Source organism: Schistocerca nitens, chromosome 7, assembly GCF_023898315.1.
Source record: "Schistocerca nitens isolate TAMUIC-IGC-003100 chromosome 7, iqSchNite1.1, whole genome shotgun sequence".
NCBI lineage: Eukaryota > Metazoa > Arthropoda > Insecta > Orthoptera > Acrididae > Schistocerca > Schistocerca nitens.
This window is the reverse complement of record NC_064620.1, coordinates 610978507-611005825: the sequence shown is the minus strand read 5'-3', so window position 1 is coordinate 611005825 and position 27319 is coordinate 610978507. Positions and strand designations below refer to the sequence as shown.

Genomic DNA, 27319 nt, shown 5'->3' with positions numbered 1-27319 from the left:
TGACCTACTGGGAGACAAGCACTGACTGTATTTGTAACGAAACACTTTTGTGTAAAATTTAGCCGTGTGAAAATAGGACAACTCGCATGAGATTAGCAACATCTGCTGGCCAATCAGGGGAAAGCTGGAACTGCTTTACAAGTAATTGTCAGTTGACTCAGGTTACTGCAGTGACCAGGAAAGGCACCTTTTATGTGCACTTCATCAATGTGTAGCTCTGATCTTCCAGTCTGATTGCTTGTGGTGCCTGGAAGAAGTCTTACCTGAGAATATCAGGACTACATTCTTTTAAAATGACAAATTCAAGGGCTGCATCCTGTCATACATATTCTTGTAATAGATCTTCCTGTCAGCTGGATGTATTTCCCATTTGTGATTTTCAGCACAATTACTTTGATATCACATAACATAGTCATTTTAACTGGCAATGAAAAGCATTTAACATGATAGAAAAAGAAACTGCTGTGTTGACTAGCACCTGGAATGGTGGCTGTTGATGGTGAATCAATGGCATCTTGGTAACTGTCACCCATGGAGGATTTACATGTGTGACAGCCTCAACAGCATAGATGGCCACCTCACTTGGTTTTCCTGAATTCAGCAGCTAGGCAAGTGGCTGGACCCTCTGTGATGGGAAATGGCTACAGCATGTTGAGGAGTGATCTCATCCAGGGTACAGAAACTAGCTTTGACCCACAAGTTGACTGTAATCATGTGAAGTTGAACAGCATTAATAGGACTGTTGTGAAATTGACATCTTGTTGTGTAATAGTCATCAAACACTCATCTTCTTTCTCTGCAGCCTCCAAATGTCTGTTCTTCTGGAGTGCTTCATACTTGCCGTAGGAGTTGGTTGTACCTGCATCAGCCAGATAATGGATTGTCATTTGATGGCTGCGCCACAGGTCCAAATTGGTAATAGCCATTCTTCATGGGGCATTCATCTGATGGTGGAGACTGGTGCCAAAGATACATATATCTCTTCAATGTTCTCTACTACCTCCTGACGTATGGGGTCAACGTTTATGGGCTCTATATCTTGTGTATTCAGTGCAACAGTTTTGGCTGCCATAAAATGCTGCGAGTCTTCTTTTACAGCCTGGTGTAGGAGAGAAGCAAAATCATAGTGATCTTCCACAACTGTCATAGGGACCTCTTTCATCTGACTCTTCTCTTGTACATTTCTATGATGTGCTGTCACAGCTTCATGAATTTTTGTGATACTGTGTTGTTGTTTAGTAACTTGGTACCTGTCTTCTGTGACGCCTTTCATGAAATAAGAGATTTTGTCAGATTCTGTCATATTAGGATACACAATATTGCAAAGGGCCAAAACATTCTGTATATAAGACTGCCACTCCTCCATGACAATGAGCCCTGCTTGTAGATAATTCTTCTGCTAAGTGGACTTGCTGTTGATTGTCACCAAATGTTTTCTTCACTTCAGCTTGAAATTTGTCCCAGCGTTTGAGTTTGTCTTCATTGTTCTCAGCACATTCTTGGGTTGTGCTGTCCAGGTAAAAGCATACATTATCCAAACACAGCATGTCATCCCACTTGTTGTATTTGCTGATTTGGTCAAGTCCTTTAATGTTACACTGGGTTGTGGCCAGTATCTCCAGAAAACAGTGACAGAGCCTGATGTACTCCTGTTTTGGAGTCTATTGTCTTCTGACTATATGGACCTTGGGAATGATATATTGCTTTTATTCTGATTCCTGCCCATGTAGGTGATGGCTTTTGTATTGCTTAATTGGAGCCACATTGATGTTTTGAAGTACGTGCCATCTTCAGCAAACTGTCATGTTGAAACCACAATAAAGTCCAAATCTGAAGGCAGTATTGTCAGTGAGGTAAAACACTTGAAATTGAACACAAATTTATTACTGACATCAGTGTGCAGGCAGAGCAGAACTGACTTCCTGGACAAAGTGTGCAGCTGATACGCAAACGTGCCACCCCCCCCCCCCCATACACACACACACACACACACACACACACACACACACACACACACACACACACACACAAAATAACAGAGTTTAATAAGATGCTTCCATTTCTTACAGGGATGCTTTCATCCTTGAAGAAAATGGTTATGGTAAAATTGTTGGCAGGATAAAAGATATGATTATTCGTGGAGGAGAAAATATATTCCCAAAGGAAATAGAAATACTATTGGAGACTCATCCAAGTATTTCAGAAGCTCAGGTAGGAAGACTTCTTCATTTATTCACATATTCAGCTTTATTCCCATGCTTGCTAGAATTAAATTTGTGATTTCTCATGTTAATCAGATTTGGTATTTTTATCCTAAACATTTTCAGTGCATAGCCAGGGCTTTTTTTTCCCCCAGTCACAAATACAACCCTCACTCACATTGTATCTTTCTGCTGTACAGTTTCCAATGTTCTTTGCTTCTTCAATCATTTGAAGTTTTTTTTTAGCTGTGTATGAGTGATGATATGCACAGATTATTCATGTATACATTGTAATAGTACTATGTTAATAGAATTATGTATTAAAAATTAACTGGATGACTGCATACATACTCAACAAATAGAGAATTAGACAAATGGCATTATTATCTTGAGTGTAACAATATTTTACTTTGGCAAGCTGAAGTATTTCCTGTGTTTTGAATCTGCATTTGTTATTTTATTTAGGTGTTTGGGATAGCTGATGACAGACTTGGTGAACAAGTGTGTGTTGCCATAAGTACCAAAAAGGGCCACAAACTGACTGAACAAGATGTGAAAGACTTCTGCAGAGGAAAGGTAGGGTGCAAACCTAGTCCTTGTTAATCTTCTCAACATTAAATATGTTGTGTGGCTTTGGTTGCCTGAGACTGCAGTCACACATGTCTGTCTCATTTATTTTTTAATCTATTTTTGATGATTGCCTTACTGGCCGAAAGCTTTATTTGTGACAGTCTTTTTGTCATGCGTATCTGTGACTTAGCATCACCGCTATATGGTAAGTAGCAGCTTTCCTTTTCATATTATAATTACATTCCACCCTGGATTTTTCCATTGTTTGATCAAGTAATGAGAGTATTCTGCTCAATATAGCTGGAGTTTCAAAATTGTGTTGGAAATATTCTCTGATGAATAGGGAAAACAATTAGTTAGTGCATTAGAGCTGCTATCAAAGATTGTCACTACAGTTACATAAAATAATAGTAACTAATAGTTCATTTTGTTCTAAATACAATAGCCAGTTCTTGAACAATCTTGTTTTATTATTTATATCATAAAAACATGTTTAAATCAGTTTAAAATTACTAAGTTTCAAAACTAAGAGTTCCTTTGTTTATAAAAAAAGTTTCAAGGACTTGGAAATACTTAATACAACATTCACTAAGTATCTCAGCTCATGGACTCTGCTAAATACCAGGTTGAGAGGAAAATCAGCAATCCAGGACCAACAATACAAATGATTTGAAAGCTGAGAACTTGGAGGGAGGTGATTCATCAAGAAAAGCAAAATTAATAAAACATCCAGGAAAGATGTATGTCAGGCATATCACACTTGCTGTAGGAAAAGATCCGCAAAAGAGAGAATTTTTAGAAAGAATGGAAATATTTGAGGATTTGAAGTATTAGGTTAAGACCAGTCAATAATTGACTTTTTGTAATCACCACACTAATACAGAAATATGAACTATCACGTTAGAACAGCTAGCAGGATACTGGATTATGAAAGAAGGAGTCAGATTAGTTGTTATTGGAAGACCATGTAGAGCAAGATACGCAACAGTAGTGTTGTCACAAGTGTATAAACCATATAGGAAGAGTGCTGAGTAGAAAACTGTGCTTGCTCTCTCTCTCTCCCTCTCTCTCTCTCTCTCTCTCTCTGGGGGACAGGGGGGAGGATATGTCTGTAGCTAGTGAAATCAGTACGATTATGTTTCAGTATTGTGAAAAGGAAAGTTGCTACTCACCATATAGCGGAGATCCCGACTCCAGTCCAGAGACAAACAACACCTATCCCATCAAAAGCAGGACCACCTGTGAAACCAGTCATGTAATCTACAAGCTATGCTGCAACCACTGTGGTACATTCTATGTGGGCATGAAAACCAACAAGCTGTATGTCCCAATGTATGGCCACTGACAAACTGGGGCTACGAAACAAGTGGACCACCCTATTGCTGAGCACACTACCAAACACATCATTCATTTCAATGACTGCTTCACAGCCTGTGCCATATGGATCCTTCCCACAAACACCAGATGTCCAGGATTTGTGCAGATGCGAACTTTCCCTGCAATGTATCCTACATTCCCGTAACCCTCCTGGCCTCAACCTTCGTTAGTCATTGTCCTCTCCCATGCAGCCCCTTCTCTATTCCCATTCCAGCACTACACAGCCCTTATTCCATCACACAGTAATTTCACTTCCCCCTCCTAACCTCCTGATTGCACATAGTTATCCTACCCTCTTTACACGTTCACCCTCCATGCTCCCCAACAGCGCTCCACCACGCCTACCCTACTATCCTTCCCTCTCCCAGCCTCCTCCTTACCCCCACCCAGTTGCCACTCCCATCATGCACCAGTGCTGCTGCTCGCAGTGTGGGCTCAGTCACCTGAGACTGCAGTCAAGTGTGTGTGAGGTGTGCATGTGTGAGGTGTGCGTGTGTGTGCGCTGTCTAATTCTGACGAAGGCCTTACTGGCCAAAAGCTATTATTTGTGACAGTCTTTTTATTGTGCCTATCTGCAACTCAGCATCTCCACTATATGGTGAGTAGCAACTTTCCTTTTCACAGTATTGTTGCATTCCATTGTATTGTGCCTATCTGCAACTCAGCATCTCCACTGAGGAGGAGGAGGAGGAGGAGGAAATGTGGATTGATTTGACACATGCGGTAAAATGTTATAAGAATAATTAGAAAATATAGATGTACTAAATTAAGGGCTGCACAAAATTGAGTACCTTTAAAAAAAGTGGATATCATCATTTGATGTGGATCTATGTGAAATGTATGTTCATTTCCAGTATTTCTCCAAAATCTCTGTATGTTAAACAATATTACACTATAATATATCGTGTTATGTGGAGCCTTGTAGTATAGTTCAGAATAACTATTGTTGAACATTTGTGCCACATGGAGTTAAACACAAAAAATGAACAGTGAAATTCACTCCCAATAGAAGTATAAACAATATCCATATAATTATTAGATTTAATTTCAACAATTGTCCATCTCAAGAAGTTAATGCTAATCACCGCCTGCAGTAGCTGCTATTAATTTACAACTTGATGAAATCCACATCCTTGAAGGCACTCCTTCATGATGGGATTTACAGAACTTTTTGTATGTATAAATAAATGAAAGTCCATTTTGTCTATTTTAAACATTCAAATTGTAGTCTTAAACATTTCATGTGTTTATTCTGCGCTGATCAATACAAAGCTGTATGCTTGTAATTTAAGATATCTTGCCATATACAGTTTCTATAGTTTGACAATATATTGACTTTAATGACTTCTCTTCTTTTTTTGAACAGATTGCACATTTCAAGATACCACACTACATCAGATTTGTGGAGGAATTTCCAAAGACTGTGTCAGGAAAAATTCAAAAATTTAAGCTGAGGAAAATGTTAGAAAAAGAACTTGGGAAAGAAACACAGTGAATGATGATGCAGTCATGAAACGAAGTATTCTGTGTAACTGTAAAAGAATATTTTATTGTGCTTAAATATTCTTTTAGGATATTTAAATAATAAATCTAAAAAGCAGAATGAACAACAAACAAACTGTTAAGTTTAAATCAATGTTCTTAGTTAATATTGAATAGCTGCCATAAGAAACTTGAAAAATAATTTGTATAGATCAGTGGAGCACCTTCATCATGTAAATGTAACTATGAACAGCAAGTGACATAAGTCACTGATATTAGAATACTGGCACTATTCAGTGCATACTACATAAAATGTATAGATGCTGAGTATAATATTTATAAATTAATAACCTAATTTGATGTTACAGTAAGTAAACTTTTTTTAATTGTAAAGTCTTGGCCATTTTTCTATGTTCTGTGAGTCAGCTTTCACATCCGCCAGTTCAAATATTTCAAAATGTTTTTACCAGAATGAAGATTGTAATCCCATACTGGCATTGGGAGCAGTGCAAGAGAGGCTGTGAAACATTAGAATTAAAAAAAAATATATTCTCTGCATGTTCTGATTTGGTAATTGCTCTATGGTATACAGTTGATTTGAAAAACTTTTGACTTCTCTGAACGACTTGTTCTGTTCACACAATACACAAAAATTAACATGCAAATTAGTAATGAAATTGTGCTAATGACATAAGTATCACATCAAAGTGCTGCATCTCTCTACTAGAAATGCTGAAAAATAGAACTTGTAATACAATAAATGTTCATATAAACCTGTTATCTGATGGATTAAAAATAAAGGAATGCACAAATAACTCAAAATCAGCACATATATTATGAAATCATTTAAATTTACACCCAACAATGCTTACATTGTGACAGCTGAAAGTAAAAGGACAAGTGCGAACAGCCAGGCTTCTAGCAGATCTCTAAAAAAATTGAAGGGTGCAACTCCTTACATATGCATTCACATACAAAATCATTGACATCCATATACATATAGATACAAATATTGGTACATACACACAAAAAAATAAAATATTTGGAAAGGGGTATTACAGTGCCCACTGAATGACTATGATACAGATCATTGCTTTGTTGCAACTAGTCATTCACCCTTTACACATCAAAAGGAACTGATGATATGTACACATTTCTTTGTCTTGTTTAATGAAAACTGTTGCAGTAAGTGTACTGTTCAATCATTGTGTAGTCCTTGGCATGGATTAGACTTCTGTCAGCATGATAACAGAGTGAAACAATGTTCCAGAGTTGAGTGTTGATTCCGCACTCTTGTTGGCTTGTGCAAACATGCAATCTTTGGCTGTGAGTCCATTGGAGAAGTGACATCAGTTGCGGGTTATGACATCAGACAAACACAGTGTTGTCTCCCTCATTCTCACTCCTGTGTCCGCTCTCATACATGCAGCAGTGCTGAGGCTCCATGATTCATGAAACATTTGTACACTGACATAACTGCACTTCTGTTATGCATATGGAATTAAAATACATATATAATACGTAAGTCCACACACACCCTATTGGCAGCACAACCTCATTAAGAAAGTGGCATCAGTTCTTTCCTAAGGTAACTGTACCCCTTGGTACCTGGCAGAAATGCTATTTTTAGATTCATCTTTTTACAATGGATAACAACAAAGGGTCGTAATAAACTATTGTTCATTTTTCATCGTGTTTTCTACTGGAAAGGTTTGGGCATTGTCCATTGCAGAAACAAATCAAATTCAGGCAAAGCTGAAAGTTCATTGTCTGTTGGATAACACATTGCTTATCTACAAGGATTAAAAAGTGGTTGTTGATATTCACATGCTTATCACTGTGTCCATAAGCTTTGTTTTCTTGTTTTAAATGGCACAATAATGTGCACTGCGTAGACATGCAGTGACAATTACAGTTTATTACTGGTGTGCCGCAGCTTTATTCAGACACGACTGTCCGACACGGCACACCTTTCTTTCACGAGGTAAGTTTACACCTTTTGTACCCGGCAGAAATGCTGTTTTAAAAAACTAAACTCCACCCAAACAGGCCGTAAATGCCCAACAATACCAACCAGCAGCCATGTCATCCTCAGCCCACCGGTGGATGTGGAGGGCCCTGTGGTCAGCACAGTGCTCTCCCGTATGTCAGTTTACAAGACCGGAGCCGCTACTTCTCAGTCAAGTAGCTCCTCAGTTGTGCCTCAAAAGGGTTGAGTACACACCGTTTGCCAACAGCTCTCAGCAGACTGAATGGTCATGCACCCAAGTGCTAGCAGAGCCCAACAGTGATAAACTTTGGTGATCTGATGGGAACTTGTATTACCACTGCGGCAAGGCCATTAGCCCAGAAATGGTATTTACTTGTGCTGATATTTGTTTAGCACCCCACCAGGGATCAGGATTACATACAATGCACTAATTCTCCAGCTCAGCACGTGATTGGTCATTGTTTAGCAGATGCACACCACTAGTTTGTTTTTTTATTATAATAGTACTCTAGGTATCTTCATACATAAGCTGTGTGGGGTAGCCATGCGGTCTGAGGCTCTTTGTCACAGTTTGCACCCCCTCCCTCCCCCCCCCCCCCTACCCTCCCCCTCCCTGTTGGAGGTTAGTCCTCCGTGGGGCGTGGGTGTGTATGTGTTGTCCGTAGTGTAAGTTAGTTTAAGTTAGATTAAGTAATGTGTAATCTTAGGGGCTGATGACCTCAGCAGTTTGGTTCCATAGAACTTGCCACAAATTTCTACGTTTGTAATATTTCCTCCGTTGTTGTTGTTGTTGTTGCAATTGCATTAGAGATATGATGTCACAATGTAGGAATATCATCCACTTTAGTCGCATACACACGGTCCTTCATGAATCACCTGAACTCAAGCAGTGAAATGTCGGGTGAATGTGATGGCCAGGAAATGAGTCCTTCGTGTCCGATCCAACGATTGGGAAATTTCCTATCAAGGAACTTGCAAACAGCCATTGACCAATGCGTCGGAGCTCAATCTTGTTGAAAAATGATGTTGGGTTGATAGTCTTGTATCTGAGGGTACACAAAGTGCTCCAACATGTCCAGATATACTGACCCATTCACTGTTTGTTCCGCAAAGAAGAACGGTCCAACAATCCTGTTGTGCAGTAACTTACACCAGACGTTTAGTTTAGGGCTATCATGAACATGTTCAATGACCACGTGCAGATTTTGAAAACCCCAAATCCAAATATTATGCCTATTAACCCTTCCTGATAGATGAAAGGTTGCCTCATCTGAGAATAAACATCTTTCCAGGAAGCTGGCATCCGTATCAATCTGCTGCAGCACATCCACAGCAAATTGTTGTCAGCATGGTTTGTCGTTCGGTGTCAGATGTTGCAGAATTTGCACTTTATAAGCACACACATGAAGATGCTGGTGAACTACACAATGCGATAGTGATCGATGTACATAAAGTTGCCTAGATGCTTGACGAACTGACTTACGTGGGCTCCCGAGAAACGTTTGTCTGATGTCCTTCACCGTCTCTTCTAAAACTCCGTAACATGCACCGCCAGAATGTTTCAGTACCCTATCTGTTACCAGAAACTTCCTGTACCATTCCTTAATTGTTTTCACATCAGGTGGATCACATTCATACACACGACAATAATTTCTTTGCACAGTAATCGGGGATTTTGTTTCTGCACACCACACTATTGCTTGCGCGCACTGCTGTGGAGTCGCCATTTTCACTTCATGCAACCCTGCTGCATTCTGGTGACGATACTTGGCACTTCTGATGTGGGAATGTAAATTCTTTGAGATGCTCTACAATGTGGTGCATTTTTCATTGTCGTATCTACTGTGGTTTTTCTCTCCTGGGTCCTTGAAATTGGGGAGGTTTGAGTGGGACACCCTGTATTTTCAGCTTTTTAAAATATGTATGATATTGCAGTGCCTGTGTTGTTTCAAATTACAATGCAGTGTTCCTTCAGACATGAGTGCATGTCCAGAGGAGCAGGCACTGAAGTGACTACAGTCATCATGAACTATATGAAATGTTTTCACAGTTGTGAATACGGACTACTATCAGCTGTGTAATGGAATGATGGCAGTGAAAATTTCTGCAGCAGTGGGACTCAAACCTGAATTTCGTGCTTATTGCGAGCAGCCGCCTTACCATTTGGTTACTCAAGCATGACTCACGGCCAGATCCAAACTTCTACATGCTGTCAACCATGTGCCTACAACCTGTTCTCGTACATCCATTATGTATATTCTTGTACAGGGAGACATTTTCCTTGAAAATCGCTTGCCCAGTGTCAGCGGATAAATACGATATTTCAGTGTCAGTGTTTATTCCAAATTATGATGAAAGGTTCTTACATCATAACCCGGAATAACAGTGCATGTCCAAAGGAACCTTACATCATAATTTGGAAGAACAGAGGCACTGCAATATTGCATTCATCCAGCACAGTGGGCAAGTGACTTACAAGGAAAATGTCTCCCCTGTATGGGAATTTACATAATTGATGTACAAGTACAGGTTGTTGACACACAGACGACGACATGTGTAGGTTTGGGTCTGGCTGTGAGTCATGCTTGGGTAACCAATTGGTAAGGCAGCCGCTTGTGATAAGTGGAAAATCCAGGTTAGAGTCCTGCTGTGGAACATTTTCAGTTTTGCTGATAGATTTTGCTCTCCAACAGATGACAAAAGTGTACTTTCTGCCAAATAATGGGAAATCAGCAAAACAGCTTAAGTTTCTTTGCACATTTTTGCTATTGTAATGTCCCCAGGCATCATCATTAAACCTCAGTTGGAATGCATGTTCTCACCTTGTGCCACTGTGGATCTGCTTATTGCAATTCTTCACATTTCTGCACGTCAGTATAGTAGTGTTTGTCTTGCATGAATAAAACGTGATAGTCTGTTGCTCATTCTACCATTTTCTGTAAGACCTTGTGACAGTCTAGACATTGCGTCAACTAAGATTCTTTTAAAATAATGATAACAATCAATTTTTGACAAAACAATTTAATTTGGTAGATAAAAAACCTACTCATCAAGTAGCAGCAGAAAACACATTTAAAAGAAAGTTACAATTAGGCAAGCTTTTGGAGCCTGTGGGTCCTTCTTTAAGGCAGAAGGGTTGAAGAGAGAGGAAGAGGGGTGAAAGAAAAGAACTGGAGAGGTGTAGGAAAAGGGGTAGATTTCAGGAAGTCACCCAGAACCATGGTTTAAGGGAGACACACTGGACAGAGCAAGAAGGAAAGACTGATTGTTGGGGACTGCATCAGATGAGATTTGAAAACCTAAGAGCTTAAGGGGAGCCGGAGGTGCCTATGCTGCCGATGTTAAAATCACTAAGTTTGAGGAACATTTATGAATAAACTACCAAATAGAAAAATTTGAATTTTTTTTTACATATAGAGTAGTTTAGTATTGCAGTTATGACAGAGGGATTTTGGAGTATCTTTTCTAGTTTCCTTCCAATTATTTTTTTTTATTAATGACCCAAATTTTTTTACAAATAATTGCTTTATAATTAAACTGAAATGAAACTACTGAACATATTGCCAAATGGCTGTGTTACAATGTAAGTTTGACCACTAGGAGTGCTGTATAAAAATTTCATCTCTCTAGCTTGAGTGGATTTTGAGAAAATGTTCCTTATATTCGAAAAATTCTAATTTACAGGAAATGGCTATCAAAGTTTCTCAATATATTCCAGCACTATAGGATGGATTATCAGGGTCTTCTTCTTCATCCTCCAAAAGCTTCCTCTTCTGTCTTCTTTTCTGGCCTGTTGTTCCATCATACTTCATATGCCTTTTTCTTCTTTCTGCTCCTCTTATCCTTTCTCTGTCAATATTTCTTAGTGCTCGTACAGTGTTCACCCCAGCTGTAAATCCGAATGCCTTCAGAACTTAACACTTCACACTGTTCCCTTGGTTGTATGTTGCTATTGCATCATAAATGCCAAAGTGCAGTGTTTTTATGCTAACAAACACCCTTTTAGGAATCACTTTCCAAATCAAATTGTTTACACTCTCATTAGGATTCTGCGTCTTTCCGTGTAGACATTTGTGTAACAATTATGGCTGTGCTAAGTAATGAAAAATTGGTTTTATTGCATTTATCACAGCTGCTGGCAAACCATGTTTGTGATCATAGTCCTTTTTTGCATTATATTTGCACCAGGAATCTTTTGGGCACAGGCTGTGTTGAGGGTATTCATTGGAAGAGGCAGTATGAAGGAACAATGCCCACACTGCTTTTCGCATGTCACTAACATTACTAGTATTTTGTGTTATAGCATACCCACAGTATCTCTGTAGACGTTCAATCACCTCATCAGTAAACCTGCCTCTCCGTCCTATTGTCTTTTCATCACTGAGCTTACTTGACCCCAAAGTTTGTTTGAGCCTTCGAAGCCGTGCACCCATACGCTTTTGCACATGCCCAATGCATTCCAACTTTTCAACTACAAATTCATTTCCATATGGTTTCAGTTCCTCTATAGTCTTGAAACCTTTGGAGTCACCATCTCCAGGGTAGTATTTGTACCTAACGTTGTATCTGGGAACTGAATGTTCAAAAATTTGTTTCACTCCATCCACTTCCATTGCTCCACTTGATCCACTAAAATTTGCCTCACAGGTTCCACTGTGCTCTACTTTGATTTTATTTTTGCACCTACAATGTTTTGATAATATTGCAACATCTATCACTTTTGCACTATCACCACAAGTAGCAGTTACAACCCCATTCAGGGATTTATGACCCCTCTTTTGCCAGGAACCATCTAATGCCACTGCCAAATCCCCATAACCACCCTTCATTTCTACAGATTCCTCCACTGCTTCCTTCATGGTTTTCAAAGCCACATCTTCAACAGAGGATCCTACCAGTTCACAGTAGTACCCAAATTTGCTTGGAGGCGATGGCAAGTTCATAATACCACAAAACAGTTTACCAGCAGCAGACCCTTTTCCAATGGATCGAAGACCATACACAAGTCGAACATTCACATCAAACACTCTAGATCGTCCATTTTCACCAAAGAGACTGGCATGTGAATTGTAGAAAGTCACTTGATACTTGCAACATGCACAGATTATCTCCATCTCACAAGCTAAACCACAGTGCTTTGTTATCTCTAGTCCCTCCTACACTTGAACACATTTTGCACAGAACACTTTCTTTCAGCACAGAAGATAATAATCCAATATTCAGTACTTCGTTAATATCATCACTGTCACTAAAATATTCACGAAATCTGTCACTTCCACCAGTCAGCTTCTTTCTAGAAGATGTCACAGGGCTATGGCCGGCCATGTGTTGCTTAGCAGAAGAACGCACTGTTTCAGTAATTGTAGTATCGCAACTTGGTATTAGTGTTAATTTTCTTTTCCCCACGTTCTTCCTCTTCTTATACACATGGTTACTAAAACGTGGCATCGTAACCAGAACAACGCTTTACACAAGAAGTATAATACTACCAACAACAGGCGCAACACTGAACTAATTCGAAACGGTAAACAGCAAAGAGACAATGTTCCGCGCTAGTAGCGCTTCATTTGTCACAGAAAACAATGTAGCCAACCCTTGCACACTCACTGTATGCGTAACATAAGGCGCTGTATGCGTAACAGGCCGAGAAAATCCCAAGCAGTTCGCCAGGAAGTCATGAGAGGGTGTTAGAAGCATTCAGCGGCCGCCAAATTCCTCTGCAGGCATGGGGGAAAATGGTAATAACTCCACTTCTAGGATGAGTAGAACAATAATTCAAAGTTTACATTAAAGAGGAATGTTCAAATTAATTTTTGGTAGCAAAAAAAAAAATCTCTACCTTGCATATTACCCTGTCTACCACCCTTAAAGGTGGTAGACAGGGTAATATGCAAGGTAGATATTACTGCTTAAAAATCATGTATGATTTAATGAGGGTAATAGCTAAGTGTATTGTACATAACAGAGATGGAGAGGGCACTGAAAAATGGATGGGTAAGACAATGAAAGATGTAAAAAACTAAAACAAGAGTGAAGAAAACAGTAGTTAGTGTGAAGAAATGCTAAGATAGAAGAAATTAATATAAATTAAGGCTGGGTGGGTGGCAAGAACTAAGGACACATTGTTGTGCTAGTTCACATATGTGGAGTTCTGAAGAACTGGTGTCTGGGGAAGGATTCCAGATGGTGTGTGTGGTGTAACAGGCACAGAGATCACAATTGTCACTTTGTAGAGCCTGTTCTGCAACAGGATATTGTGTGTTGCAAGTATACACACTCTGCCTATACACATTCATCCTGATAATTTGATGGCTGATGTAAAAGTCTGAACAGTTTTTACATAACAGCTGGTATATTGGTATATGGCATGTTGTTTCACAGGTGGCTCTCCCTTTGATAGTATATATTACAGGGCTGGTATTGGTGGCGGTGGTGCAAGTCTTGAGGGGAGGGGGGGGGGGGGGGTCACATGGGTAGTAGGAGCCATAGGGTAGGGGAGATGACTGCATAAGGACCATAGGGTCTGAAAAGGATAAACAGCCACACCATCAACCACCACTCCTCTCTCCTACAAACGGAGCTTGGCCAGCATCCTTAACATCCCACAGTCTTCACCACTGCCTCCCACACCAGTAATAACTCATAATCACAAGACTAGTCACAATAGTACAATGTTCTCAACCTCTTGTCTAAAGTACTCTACCCCTCCTGAATTATCTGTACTATCCAAGGGTCTCACTGTCAGCCCTAAATCTCTATTAATCATGTTGCTTTGGTGAAGGACCTACATCTCATCATATGCACTGTCAACTAGAAACTACACTTCCCAACTTAGTCCCAATCTCAAAACCTTTCCAACAGCAAACCTAACAATGAAACCTGTCTTGAACTGTTCTGATCACAATCCCAACTTGATCCTCCTCCAACACCACCACCACCACCACCACCACCACCACCTCAAAATAATCCCTTACAAGCCTTCCAAGAATTCCTCGAATCCTCCATTGCTTCACAGCCCTTCCTCAGGTCCCTGTAACACAAGCCTAACCTGTGCTCTGCAGAACTCCAGGTTCTGCATTCCCATAAAGCTGATAACTCCATTACCCTACCAGAAGACAAAGGATCTGCCACTGTGGTACTTGACTGACAGGAGTATTTTAGTGAAGGTCTATGCCAGCTGTCTGACATCTCTGTGTACAGCATCTGCCATCAAGATCCCATCCCTTTGATTTAAACTGACCTGCAATCACACCTTGAAACCTCAGGCCCCATACAAGGACTAACACCTCAATCCGTAGAACTTCTTACCCACCCAAATCATGCACCCTCTCCTTGTACCTCCTTCCTAAGATCCACAAACCCAGTAATCCTGGCCGCCTATAGTTTCAGCTTCAAAGCACCCACCAAATACATATCTGCCTCAGTTGATCAGCACCTGCAGCACATAGTACAAAGAACTCGCTCCTACATTAAAATGCCAACAGTTCCGTAGATCAACTGAAATTCATGCCCTCCCGCTTGCTTGTCACCATTGATGCCATCTCCATCTGTACCAATAGCCCCCATATGTGTATGGTCTGTCAGCTGCTGAATATTACCTCACTCAACACCCACCTGACTCCACACCTATGACATCCTTCCTGCTCACCTTAATCACCTCTATACATACCAATAACTACTTCACCTTTCAGGGATAGACAAACAGACAGATCATGGGTACAGCCCTGGAAACTCGGATGGCTCTTTCCTATGGCATCCTTTTCGTGGATCCCTTGGTGGAGGCTTTCCTAGGAGCCATAAGCCTTTAGTCCCGGATTTGGCTTAGATACATTGATATCTTTGCCATACGGACTCAGGGTGAGGCTGATGTGTTAAAATTCCTGGATTCACTAAATATCTTCTCCCAATTACATTTCACATGGTCATATTCTGAATCCCACACCACTTTCCTTGATGTTGATCTCTTTCCTCACTAAAGGTCAGCTACACAATTCTGTCCACATTAAACCTACTAACAAACAACATTACTTACATTTTGAAAGTTGCCATCCTTTCCATTTCAAACATTCCCTCCCATACAGTCTTGGCATTCAAGGCAAACGTATTTGTTCAGATGCAGACTTTACAAAAATACACCACCATTCTCACATCGTCCTTTGGTGGACGTAATTACCCCACCAGCCTAGTTCAAAAGCAGATTGGCCGGGCTGTCGCATCCAATCATGGTACTACTGATCCCTCCAAAAAACAACTTCAGATCACACCACTTATGACTCAGTATTATCATGGCCTTGAATGTATTAATAAGCTACTTTGACAAGGCCATGACTTCCTAAAATCATGCCCTGGAACGAGACCCATCCTGTCTGAGATTTTGCGCACCACACACAGAATAGCTTTTCCTCATATCCCCCCAACCCCAATCTTCACATTATCCTTGTCGGACCCCCAGACCCTATACTCCTTCTGCACCCGTCTATGACTCCTACCCCTGTAACTATCCCCATTGCAAGACTTGCCTTATGCACACTCCTACTGCTGCTAACACCACTACCCCCCCCCACCCCCCCACCACCACCACCACCACACCTATTTCAGCCCTGTGACGGGCAAAACATATACCATCAAAGGGAGAGCCACCTGCGAAACTACATATGTTGTCTACCAGCTGTTATGTACACACTGTTCGGCCATTTACGTCGACATCACTAACACAAAGTTGTCTGTCAGGATGAACAGGCATAGGTGGAGGGTGTATTCTAGCAACAAACAAGAGCCTGTTGTAGAGCATGCTCTACAACATGATAGTCATGACCTCGGTGCCTGTGTCACCAAATGCGCAATCTGGATTCTTCTCCTGGATGCCGTTTCCTCAGAACTCCGCAGCTGGGAACTAGCACTACAACACGTCCTTGGTTCTCACCACCCACCTGGCCTCAGTTTACGTTAATTTCTTCCATCACAACATTTCTTCACAGGAACTCCTTTCTTCACTTCATTTTGTTTTCCTACATCCTTCTTTATTTCCTGACCACTCTATTTTTCGCGTCCCCCTCCCACCTCTGTTACATACAATGCACTTCGCTTTTCATTCTTATAAACTCATGCATAATGTTTTAGCATTAATCTCTGACTTGCATATTATCCTGACTTACACCTTTAAGATCTCAGGCTTTCATATCTCGTCGGGTGCAGTTCCCAACAGTCCATCTTTCCTTCTCATCCTGTTCATTAAGTCTCCTGTGACCTGAAGTTCTGGGTGACTTTTCTGAACTCTACCCCTTTTCCTAAATGTCTCCAGTTCCGTTCCCTTCACCCCTCTTCCTTCCCCTTCAACCCTTTAGCTGGAAGGAGCAGCCCCTGGCTCTGAAAGCTTGCATAAGTAAAACTTTTTTACGTGTGTGTTCTCCTGCTGCCACTTGGTGAGTAAATCTATCCGTCCAATTATGTTTTACTTGCACTATTAATGTTTACTGTTAACAAAGTCCAGCCCCTTGTCTGAGTTTTCAGTGAGTCGGACTGCCATTCAGTGAGACCAGGTTTGATTCCCAGCTAGGTCGGAGATTATCTTTGCTTGAGAACTGGGTGCTGTGTTGTCCTCATTGTCGTTTTATCATCAATAATACACATGTTGCCCAATGTGACATCAACTGAAAAGACTTGCAGCTTGGTGGCTAAAGTTCCCAAAGTGGGGGGCTTCTGTCCATCAATGCCACATGGTTCTTTCATATGACTATCAATAAAGTTATATTTATCACACACTACAATATTTGTATCAGTCTTACAAGGGGATTATTAAAACTAAGGATCTTATAACAACTAAGGATCTGTAATAAGACTTTATTAAATAATAATGAGAAACTGCGTGAAACAATTGATTCAGCAAAACTTCAAAAACATGATATTTGATGAGGGACATTTTGTTATTGTCCAAAGCTTGCAAGGACAATACGGACAGATTTAAAGCACTACTTGAAAGGCAAAAGAGCTTTTAGGAAGAGCACATTCAGTGAATAAAAATGCTGCCAGCACATACAAGCCAGCCTCAGCAGTTCAACAACACATCTATGTAAACATAAACTTGCCTACCTTCAAACTGCATCCTTCCTGTGGTGACATACAAACATTGCCTCAATTCTTGGAGCACTAATGAAAATCTGATGGTGTCTAGTTTTGAATAAGCACTCATTCCTATGTGGATGAGGAACCCAATGATTCTGTCAGGGGTATGTTGTTAGAGATGACACATACGAGCAAACAAAACAGATTTTTAAATTCAAGTATGGTGCGAGAACAGGAGTATCCAAAGTCACCTTGAGTTCGTGGAGAACCATAACACTTCAACTTTAGGTAGTCCATAGACTCTTACGCCAGTTGCATTGAGTACCATTAGCGGATCCAACACTTTGAGTGCTAGGAGAGGATGTGAATTCTTACGTTAAGACTGCTCGGCCCCCAAATTGTTGTGTGATTCCCAGAAGAAATTTACAGACACTGGCTTACACATGATGAAGGCAAAAGATCCAGAGAGGGAATATTAATCACCTTATGGCGTCTCTAAAACAGAAGTGCAGGAAGCTATCACCACATGCAAGATACATAGAGATGCCACTTCAGAAGAGAATTATGTACCCATGGTAGCTACTTTCATTTGAAGATTAAAAGGAATGGTGAGAAGAACAACAACATCAACAAAATTCATACGCAATTTGTGTATGCTGTGAAAAAAGCAAGGAATGGAGCCAAGTTTGCGAAACGATTGTAAGCTCACAGGCTACAATATATATCCTGAAGAAAACAAGCTACTGATTTTTATGTTTTGGATGTGAGCACAACAAGAATCAGTATTTAAAGTGGCGAAAGGCATTCTGCATGAAATTTAAGGGTGAGCACAGTTCTATCTAGAATAGCCACCACATACAGTGACCTAGACTGAAACGACATCTAACTTTGAATACTTGCAAACTGTACTACTCAATGCCACTTTTTATTATTCTCAAATCAGAAACATACAAATTTACAGTAGCCATACACATCAAAATTGATATATATATATATATATATATATATATATATATATATATATATATATATATATATATATATATATATATAAAAAGAAAGATGATGAGACTTACCAAACAAAAGCGCTGGCAGGTCGATAGACACACAAAAAAAAAACACAAACACACACACAAAATTTTAAATATGTCTGCTTGTGTCTGTATGTGTGGATGGATATGTGTGTGTGTGCGAGTGTATACCTGTCCTTTTTTCCCCCTAAGGTAAGTCTTTCCGCTCCCGGGATTGGAATGACTCCTTACCCTCTCCCTTAAAACCCACATCCTTTCATCTTTCCCTCTCCTTCCCTCTTTCCTGACGAAGCAACCGTTGGTTGCGAAAGCTAGAATTTTGTGTGTGTGTTTGTGTTTTTTTTTTTTTGTGTGTCTATCGACCTGCCAGCGCTTTTGTTTGGTAAGTCTCATCATCTTTCTTTTTAGATATATTTTTCCCACGTGGAATGTTTCCCTCTGTTATATATATATATATATATATATATATATATATATATATATATATATATAAAATAGAGGGAAACATTCCACGTGGGAAAAATATATATCTAAAAACAAAGATGATGTGACTCACCGAACGAAAGCGCTGGCAGGTCGATAGACACACAAACAAACACAAACACACACACAAAATTCAAGCTTTCGCAACAAACTGTTGCCTCATCAGGAAAGAGGGGAAGGAGAGGGAAAGACGAAAGGATGTGGGTTTTAAGGGAGAGGGTAAGGAGTCATTCCAATCCCAGGAGCGGAAAGACTTACCTTAGGGGGAAAAAAGGGGAGGTATACACTTGCACACACACACATTTCCATCCACACATATACAGATACAAGCTTGAAAAATGTCTGCTTGTGTCTGTATATGTGTGGATGGAAATGTGTGTGTGTGCGAGTGTATACCTCCCCTTTTTTCCCCCTAAGGTAAGTCTTTCCGCTCCCGGGATTGGAATGACTCCTTACCCTCTCCCTTAAAACCCACATCCTTTCGTCTTTCCCTCTCCTTCCCCTCTTTCCTGATGAGGCAACAGTTTGTTGCGAAAGCTTGAATTTTGTGTGTATGTTTGTGTGTCTCTGCCAGCACTTCCGTTTGGTAAGTCACATCATCTTTGTTCATTCCACATCTCAGTATATGTCTGCTTGTGTCTGTATATGTGTGGATGGATATGTGTGTGTGTGTGTGTGTGTGTGTGTGTGTGTGTGTGTGTGTGTGTGAGTGTATACCTGTCCTTTCCCCCCCCCCCCCCCCCCCCCCCTAAGGTAAGTCTTTCCGCTCCTGGGACTGGAATGACTCCTTACCCTCTCCCTTAAAACCCACATCCTTTCGTCTTTCCCTCTCCTTCCCCTCTTTCCTGATGAGGCAACAGTTTGTTGCGAAAGCTTGAATTTTGTGTGTATGTTTGTGTTTGTTTGTGTGTCTGTCGACCTGCCAGCACTTTCATTTGGTAAGTCACATCATCTTTGTTTTTAGATATACATCTTTGTTTATATATATATATATATATATATATATATATATATATATATATATATATATATATATATACTTATTGCGAATGGACCCAGAAGGATCACGCAAAGCTTTCTGACGTCGTTTCTTCCATACTTCTTTCATTCGTTCTCCATGTTTTCTTTTTCTTTCTTCTGTCCATTTTGTTCCTGGTCTCTTTAATGCTTCCTTCTCCGACAATACATTCCACTTTTCCACCTTATTTCTAAACGTTTTTCTATCTTTGACATCTTTAAGTTCAATATTTGCTTTTTGTAAATCTAATTTTACTTGGCTAATCCATGGTGTTGTTGATTTGGCTTTTTCAATGTAAGTGAGAATTCTGTTGGTGAGTCGTGTGGGGGGAAGTCTAGTGACATGTCCATAAAATTTTAATCTTCGCCTTCTTATGTCTGCTGCCAGGTTTGATATAGTTTCTGTGGTTCTTCTTGATTGTATCCGGTATCCTTCTTCTGTTAATTTTGGACCTAAAATCTTTCTCATAATTTTTCGTTCTTCTTTTAGTATTTTTTCTAAATCACATTTTGTGTGGAGTGTGAGCGTTTCACTAGCATATAGTGCTGCTGGCTTAATTACTGCGCAGTAGTGTCTGATTTTTGTGTTCGAGGAGATGCATTTTTTATTGTATATTTCATGTGTCATACCATATGCTCTCTTCATTTTCTGTTGTCTGATCTTCTGTGCAACTTTCTCTCCTCCAGTTGGCTCCAAAATTTCACCTAGGTATTTAAAATGTTTTACTCTATTTATTTTTCCATATTTTGTGTTCAAATTGTGTATATGGAATTTTGTACAGAAAAATTCTGTCTTTTGAAACGAAATTTGTAAACCTACTTTATCCGCGCATTCCTTAAGGATCTCTATTTGTTTGGTGGCGATTTCTTCATCATCTGCAAGTATGACCAAGTCGTCCGCGAATGCTAAACAAGATATCTCCACGTTGTCTTTGGTTCTACCAAGATGGATTGGTTTCCAGTAGGATTGATTTTTTAATTCTTTTTCCCATTCCTTAATGACACACACACACACACACACACACACACACACACACACACACACACACACACAGATATATATATATATATATATATATATATATATATATATATATATATATATATATATATATATATATATATATCACACTCACAACACCCCCACAATGACCCCATTAAGTTTAATTTACATTCCCTCCGCAAACATGCCTTCGCCCAAGCCAGGTTACGCTCCCATATTTTATTTTCTCAGGCTTGTCTGACATTTGGCATTACCCCCAAAGGCCTCACACTTAAAGTTCCCATCTCTGGCTGCAACCCTTCTTTCCATCAGTCCCTATACCAGTTCCAAACTGAACAATCCATTGCCCTCACCCACCTAATCCTTCACCTACACATCAACTCAGCCAATGAACACACCCGTCAACTCCTATCCTTAATAAAAGTCCTCAGTCTTTCCTCTCCCACATCCACACCGGCTGTTCAGAGCATCCCCCTACAGGCCAACCGTAAATTAGAACAGCATGCCACCCTCCACCTCAAAAAACTATCCAATCTCCTGGTTTCCCACCTCCGGAAAGGCAACTCACTCACCCTTCACAACCTTTCCAACAAACCTCAACCTCCTCTCATTGCACACAAACCCAGTCTCTCCCATCTACTCAATCTCCCACTTCCAGCTCCACTTCCCCCAAAACCTCAAAATTCCAATCAACACAATCTGGAACCACAACACCCTAATTCAGTAGTTAACCTTTCCTCCAAACCTCTCTCCCAATCCGAAACCTCTGTCCTATCCAAAGGCCTCACCTTCAGCCCCACTCCCAGATTCAACCAAACAGCCCTTGTTAAAGATTTACTGTCCTACACTCGTACTCTCTGCTGGAAATATCACTTTGCCACGAAGAAAAATGATCCTAATCCTACTCGTAATGATCCAAATCCCCAAGACACTATCCAAATTGAACCCTGCCTGGAACAGTTCCGTCCTCCGTCACAGCAGGACCCACCTCCTCTTCCTCAAAATCACCCTCTCCAAACCTTCCAGGAATTTCTGACTTCCAGCCTTGCCTCTCAATCCTTCTTAAAAAACCTTTTTCCTACTCCCAACATCACCACTGCTGAAGCCCAGGCTATCCGTGATCTGAAGGCTGACCGATCCATCGTCATTCTTCCGGCGGACAAGGGTTCCACGACAGTGGTACTTGATCGTCGGGAGTATGTGGCTGAAGGACTGCGTCAGCTTTCAGACAACACCACATACAAAGTTTGCCAAGGCAATCCCATTCCTGATGTCCAGGCGGAGCTTCAAGGAATCCTCAGAACCTTAGGCCCCCTACAAAACCTTTCACCTGACTCCATCAACCTCCTGACCCCACCGACACCCAGCACCCCTACCTTCTACCTTCTTCCTAAAATTCACAAACCCAATCATCCCGGCCTCCCCAGCGTAGCTGGTTACCAAGCCCCCACAGAACGTATCTCTGCCTATGTAGATCAACACCTTCAACCCATACATGCAGTCTCCCATCCTTCATCAAAGACACCAACCACTTTCTCGAACGCCTGGAATCCTTACCCAGTCTGTTAGCCCCAGAAACCATCCTTGTAACCATTGATGCCACTTCCTTATACACAAATATTCCGCACGTCCAGGGCCTCGCTGCAATGTAACACTTCCTTTCACGCCAATCACCTGCCGCCCTACCTAAAACCTCTTTCCTCATTACCTTAGCCAGCTTCATCCTGACCCACAACTTCTTCACTTTTGAAGGCCAGACATACCAACAATTAAACAGAACAGCCATGGGTACCAGGATGGCCCGCTCGTACGCCAACCTATTCATGGGTCACTTAGAGGAAGCCTTCTTCGTTACCCAGGCCTGCCAACCCAAAGTTTGGTACAGATTTATTGATGACATCTTCATGATCTGGACTCACAGTGAAGAAGAACTCCAGAATTTCCTCTCCAACCTCAACTGTTTTGGTTCCATGAGATTCACCTGGTCCTACTCCAAATCACATGCCACTTTCCTTGACGTTGACCTCCATCTGTCGAATGGCCAGCTTCACATGTCCATCCACATCAAACCCACCAACAAGCAACAGTACCTTCATTATGACAGCTGCCACCCATTCCACATCAAACGGTCCCTTCCCTACAGCCTAGGTCTTCGTGGCAAACGAATCTGCTCCAGTCCGGAATCCCTGAACCATTACACCAACTATCTGAAATCAGCTTTCGCATCCCGCAACTACCGTCCCGACCTGGTACAGAAGCAAATAACCAGAGCCACTTCCTCATCCCCTCAAACCCAGAACCTCCCACAGAAGAACCACAAAAGTGCCCCACTTGTGACAGGATACTTTCCGGGACTGGACCAGACTCTGAATGTGGCTCTCCAGCAGGAATATGACTTCCTCAAATCCTGCCCTGAAATGAGATCCATCCTTCATGAAATCCTCCCCACTCCTCCAAGAGTGTCTTTCCGCCGTCCACCTAACCTTCGTAACCACTTAGTTCATCCCTATGAAATCCCCAAACCACCTTCCCTACCCTCTGGCTCCTACCCTTGTAACCGCCCCCGGTGTAAAACCTGTCCCATGCACCCTCCCACCATCACCTACTCCAGTCCTGTAACCCACAAGGTGTACACAATCAAAGGCAGAGCCACGTGTGATAGCACCCACGTGATTTACCAACTGACCTGCCTACACTGTGAAGCTTTCTATGTGGGAAAGACCAGCAACAAACTGTCCATTCGCATGAATGGACACAGGCAGACAGTGTTTGTTGGTAATGAGGAGCACCCTGTGGCTAAACATGCCTTGGTGCACGGCCAGCACATCTTCGCACTGTGTTACACCGTCCGGATTATCTGGATACTTCCAACTAATACCAACCTCTCAGAACTGCAGAGATGGGAACTTGCCCTTCAGTATATCCTCTCTTCTCATTATCCGCCAGGCCTCAACCTCCGCTAATTTCAAGTTGCCCCTGCTCATACCTCACCTGTCTTTCAACAACATCTTTGCCTCTGTACTTCTGCCTCGACTGACATCTCTGCCAAAACTCTTTGCCTTTACAAATGTCTGCTTGTGTCTGTGTATGTGCGGTTGAATATGGGTGTGTGTGCAACTGTATACCCATTCTTTTTTCCCCCTAAGGTAAGTCTTTCCACTCCCGGGATTGGAATGACTCCTTACCCTCTCCCAGGCGCGTCTCGTGGTTTCTATACTGGGGAAGGCTGCGGCATTTATTGATCGGAGCCAACATAGACCTCGGGTTACGCTACAGATTAGTCTGATATAAAAAACTAAGAATTCAGGGGGAGGGTGGGCAGATCACTCTCTACCCATAATTTTACGTACTGTATCTTTTATAATAAGGTATTAAATATCATTAGAAGCTAACTTCGAGTTAAAATCTTTGGTTAGTGTTTTTATACGTCATCATTACATTTTCTGACACTTTGAAGCAAATCATATGAAAAGATGCGTTTCTGAGAGATCTTTAATGCGGGTCTGGATGCACCAAGTTCTTTCACTTTCATCCTATGGCCGTGTTCCAAGTTTTTACCCATTAAATTGCACACTGAATTCATATTGCGCTTGTTTCACACTTGCGGTATGTCGCAGATATTCACCAGCAATTAAAACTCACTAAAATCTTGCAAAATACAGTCCGAAAAAGAAACTTGCTAATATCACCCGGTAACAACAAAAGCAGTCAGCATCAGCAAGCAAGGAAAGTAAAGTAACGGAACAAATTTCGCGCGCCTTGTCCTCTAACCACTTATGAAACTCTCGCTAGATGGCAGTACTGGTATGTTACTGTAGTCTAGTGCACTCTGGCGGGATAATTGCAAACTTATTCTAAATGTGGATAAAGCAGCCAATGGCAGAAACAGAACAACTATGTAAAACATTATCAAAACAATAATACTAAACGTCGATTAATGACGCATCGAAGCATAGTAGAGATGTGCAGAGACAGAGATTGGATAGCGAAGTTTCGGCCACTCTACATTCGTTTATTATGTAGATAGTGGAACCTGAAAAATGTGTGGTGGTTGGTATGACACCCTTAGGCTGCAGGCTCTGAGCCTTCGGGTCGTCCATAAAGAGCAGTACTATGTAGAAGCCACGCCCCCAAACCGCTACTACATGCAGCTTACGGACGTTCCAAGGCGCAGCCTAAACACTACTAACCGTTCGGAAAACATCTATCGATACAAGCAGTTCCAACAACGTTGACTGTCGTTATTTTAATCGGAATGGGAAATATGCGAAATTCGTCCTGATAATTTAAATTATGTAATACGTTCTTGCGAAATTTACTTTAACATGTATTTTGGGGCGGCTCTGCCTCAGAGCCTTTAATTACGAGCCGCGCCTGCCCTGTCCCTTAAAACCCACATCCTTTCATCTTTCCCTCTCCTTCCCTCTTTCCTGATGAAGCAACCGTTGGTTGCGAAAGCTTGAATTTTGTGTGTATGTTTGCGTGTCTATCGACCTGCCAGCGCTTTCGTTTGGTAAGTCACATCATCTTTGTTTTTAGATATATTTTTCCCATGTGGAATGTTTCCATATATATATATATATAAAATCACACACAAATTGTATTTATATTACATGTGCCCAGTACTTTGCGACCTCCAAGGTGCTTGGAGTGGCTTGCAGGAGATCAATCTTCGTGCAGGATGTAGGGCACAAAAGACCCTGGAGCATGTGGCTTGTGGTTTGTTCTTGTCCACAATCACAGGACGTATCTTTTGTTATGAAGCCCCATCTCTTCAGGTTGTCTCTGGATCGTCCAACTCCTGATCGTAATCTGTTTAAAGATTTCCACACCAACCAGCTCTTGTCGTGTCCAGGTGGTAGTTCTTCAGCTTCTGGTGTCTGCAGGTGAGGCGTCGACTTCTTCCATAACTCCAGCCTTGCCTTCTCTGGTGAAATGTTGAGCTTTTCAGACATTCTCAGGAAGCTCTTTCGCAATCTCAGCCGTTGCTGTGGTCGATTATGTCCATGCAATGGATGGGCACTGTCCTGTTCCACTTTGTCTCTCCTTGTTGGCAGCCACTGTTCTGTGTATCCATGGTTGCACTATTCCAGCCAGGCAGTAGAGCTTATCAGTTGGGGTAGGTCTTAAGCAACCTGTGATCAACCTGCAGGTTTCATTGAGAGCAATGTCTACTTGTCTGGCATGAGATGACCTGTACCAGACTGGAGAAACATATTCAGCAGTAGAAAAGCACAGTGCCATTGCAGAACAGTGAATAGTTTGTGGATGTGATCCCCACTGTGTCCCCGCTAGTTTGCGACTTAGGTTGTTTCGAGCGGAGATTTTCATTTTGGTGTTATTGCAGTGAATTTTGAATGTCAGAGTTCTATCGAGAGTGACTCCCAAGTATTCAGGTGCGTGATGATGCTGGAGTTGGATTCCTGACCATGCAATATGTATCTCATGATTAGCTTCCCTGTTCCTTAAATGAAAGGCTCACACTTGTGTCTTTGAAGGGTTTGGTCTGAGTTGGTTCCAATTGTAGTAGCTTGGCAGTGTTCTAAGTGCTGTTGTCAGATTTCTTTCCACTCTTTCAAAGCACGAGCTCTGCGTAGCAAGGGCTAGGTCATCTGCTAATAATAATCTTCTTGTGCCTGGGATCAATGGCTGGTCGTTGGTATAGATGTTGAAGAGAAGTGGAGCCAAGACGCAGCCTGAGGTAGACCATTTTTCTGCACTCTCCAGCGACTGCGTTGTCCTTGAAATTCAACACAAAACTTGCGGTTTTGGAGGAGGGTGCTGAGTAGTCTCACAAGGTGGGCGTTGTTGATCATATTGTATAGTTTTGCATGGAGTAACCGATGATGGACAGTATCGTACGCTGCTGTGAGATCCACAAAGACCACGCCCGTTACTTGATGGATTTCAAAACCATCCTCTATAAACTGAGTGAGATTCAAAAGTTGCCCTGTGTGGCTTCTGTTTGGTCGAAATCCTTTCGGGTATGAGAAGAGGGTCTATTACTGGTAGGATTCTATTCAGAATCATACTTTCAAACAGTTTATAAAGGTGACTCAAAAGGCTACATGAAAGGAGCCTCCACAAAGATTGCAATGATTTC

General features: G+C 41.3%; 1 protein-coding gene across 3 annotated transcripts in view; it reads left to right on the top strand.

Annotated features, from left to right (window-relative positions):
• Nucleotides 1-27319, top strand: part of LOC126194978 (medium-chain acyl-CoA ligase ACSF2, mitochondrial-like) — a 452087-nt gene that overhangs the window by 206623 nt on the left and 218145 nt on the right. The window contains exons 11-13 of one of the 3 annotated variants that reach the window (XM_049933389.1): nucleotides 2070-2211; nucleotides 2667-2777; nucleotides 5515-6428. The exons of 1 other annotated variant lie outside the window; for it this stretch is intronic. In XM_049933389.1, the coding sequence (XP_049789346.1) occupies nucleotides 2070-2211; nucleotides 2667-2777; nucleotides 5515-5643 (382 nt within the window). In that variant the 3' untranslated portion in view covers nucleotides 5644-6428. Of the gene's footprint in view, nucleotides 1-2069; nucleotides 2212-2666; nucleotides 2778-5514; nucleotides 6429-27319 lie in introns of those variants that run through there. One more of the 3 variants, XM_049933391.1, reaches the window with a different exon arrangement.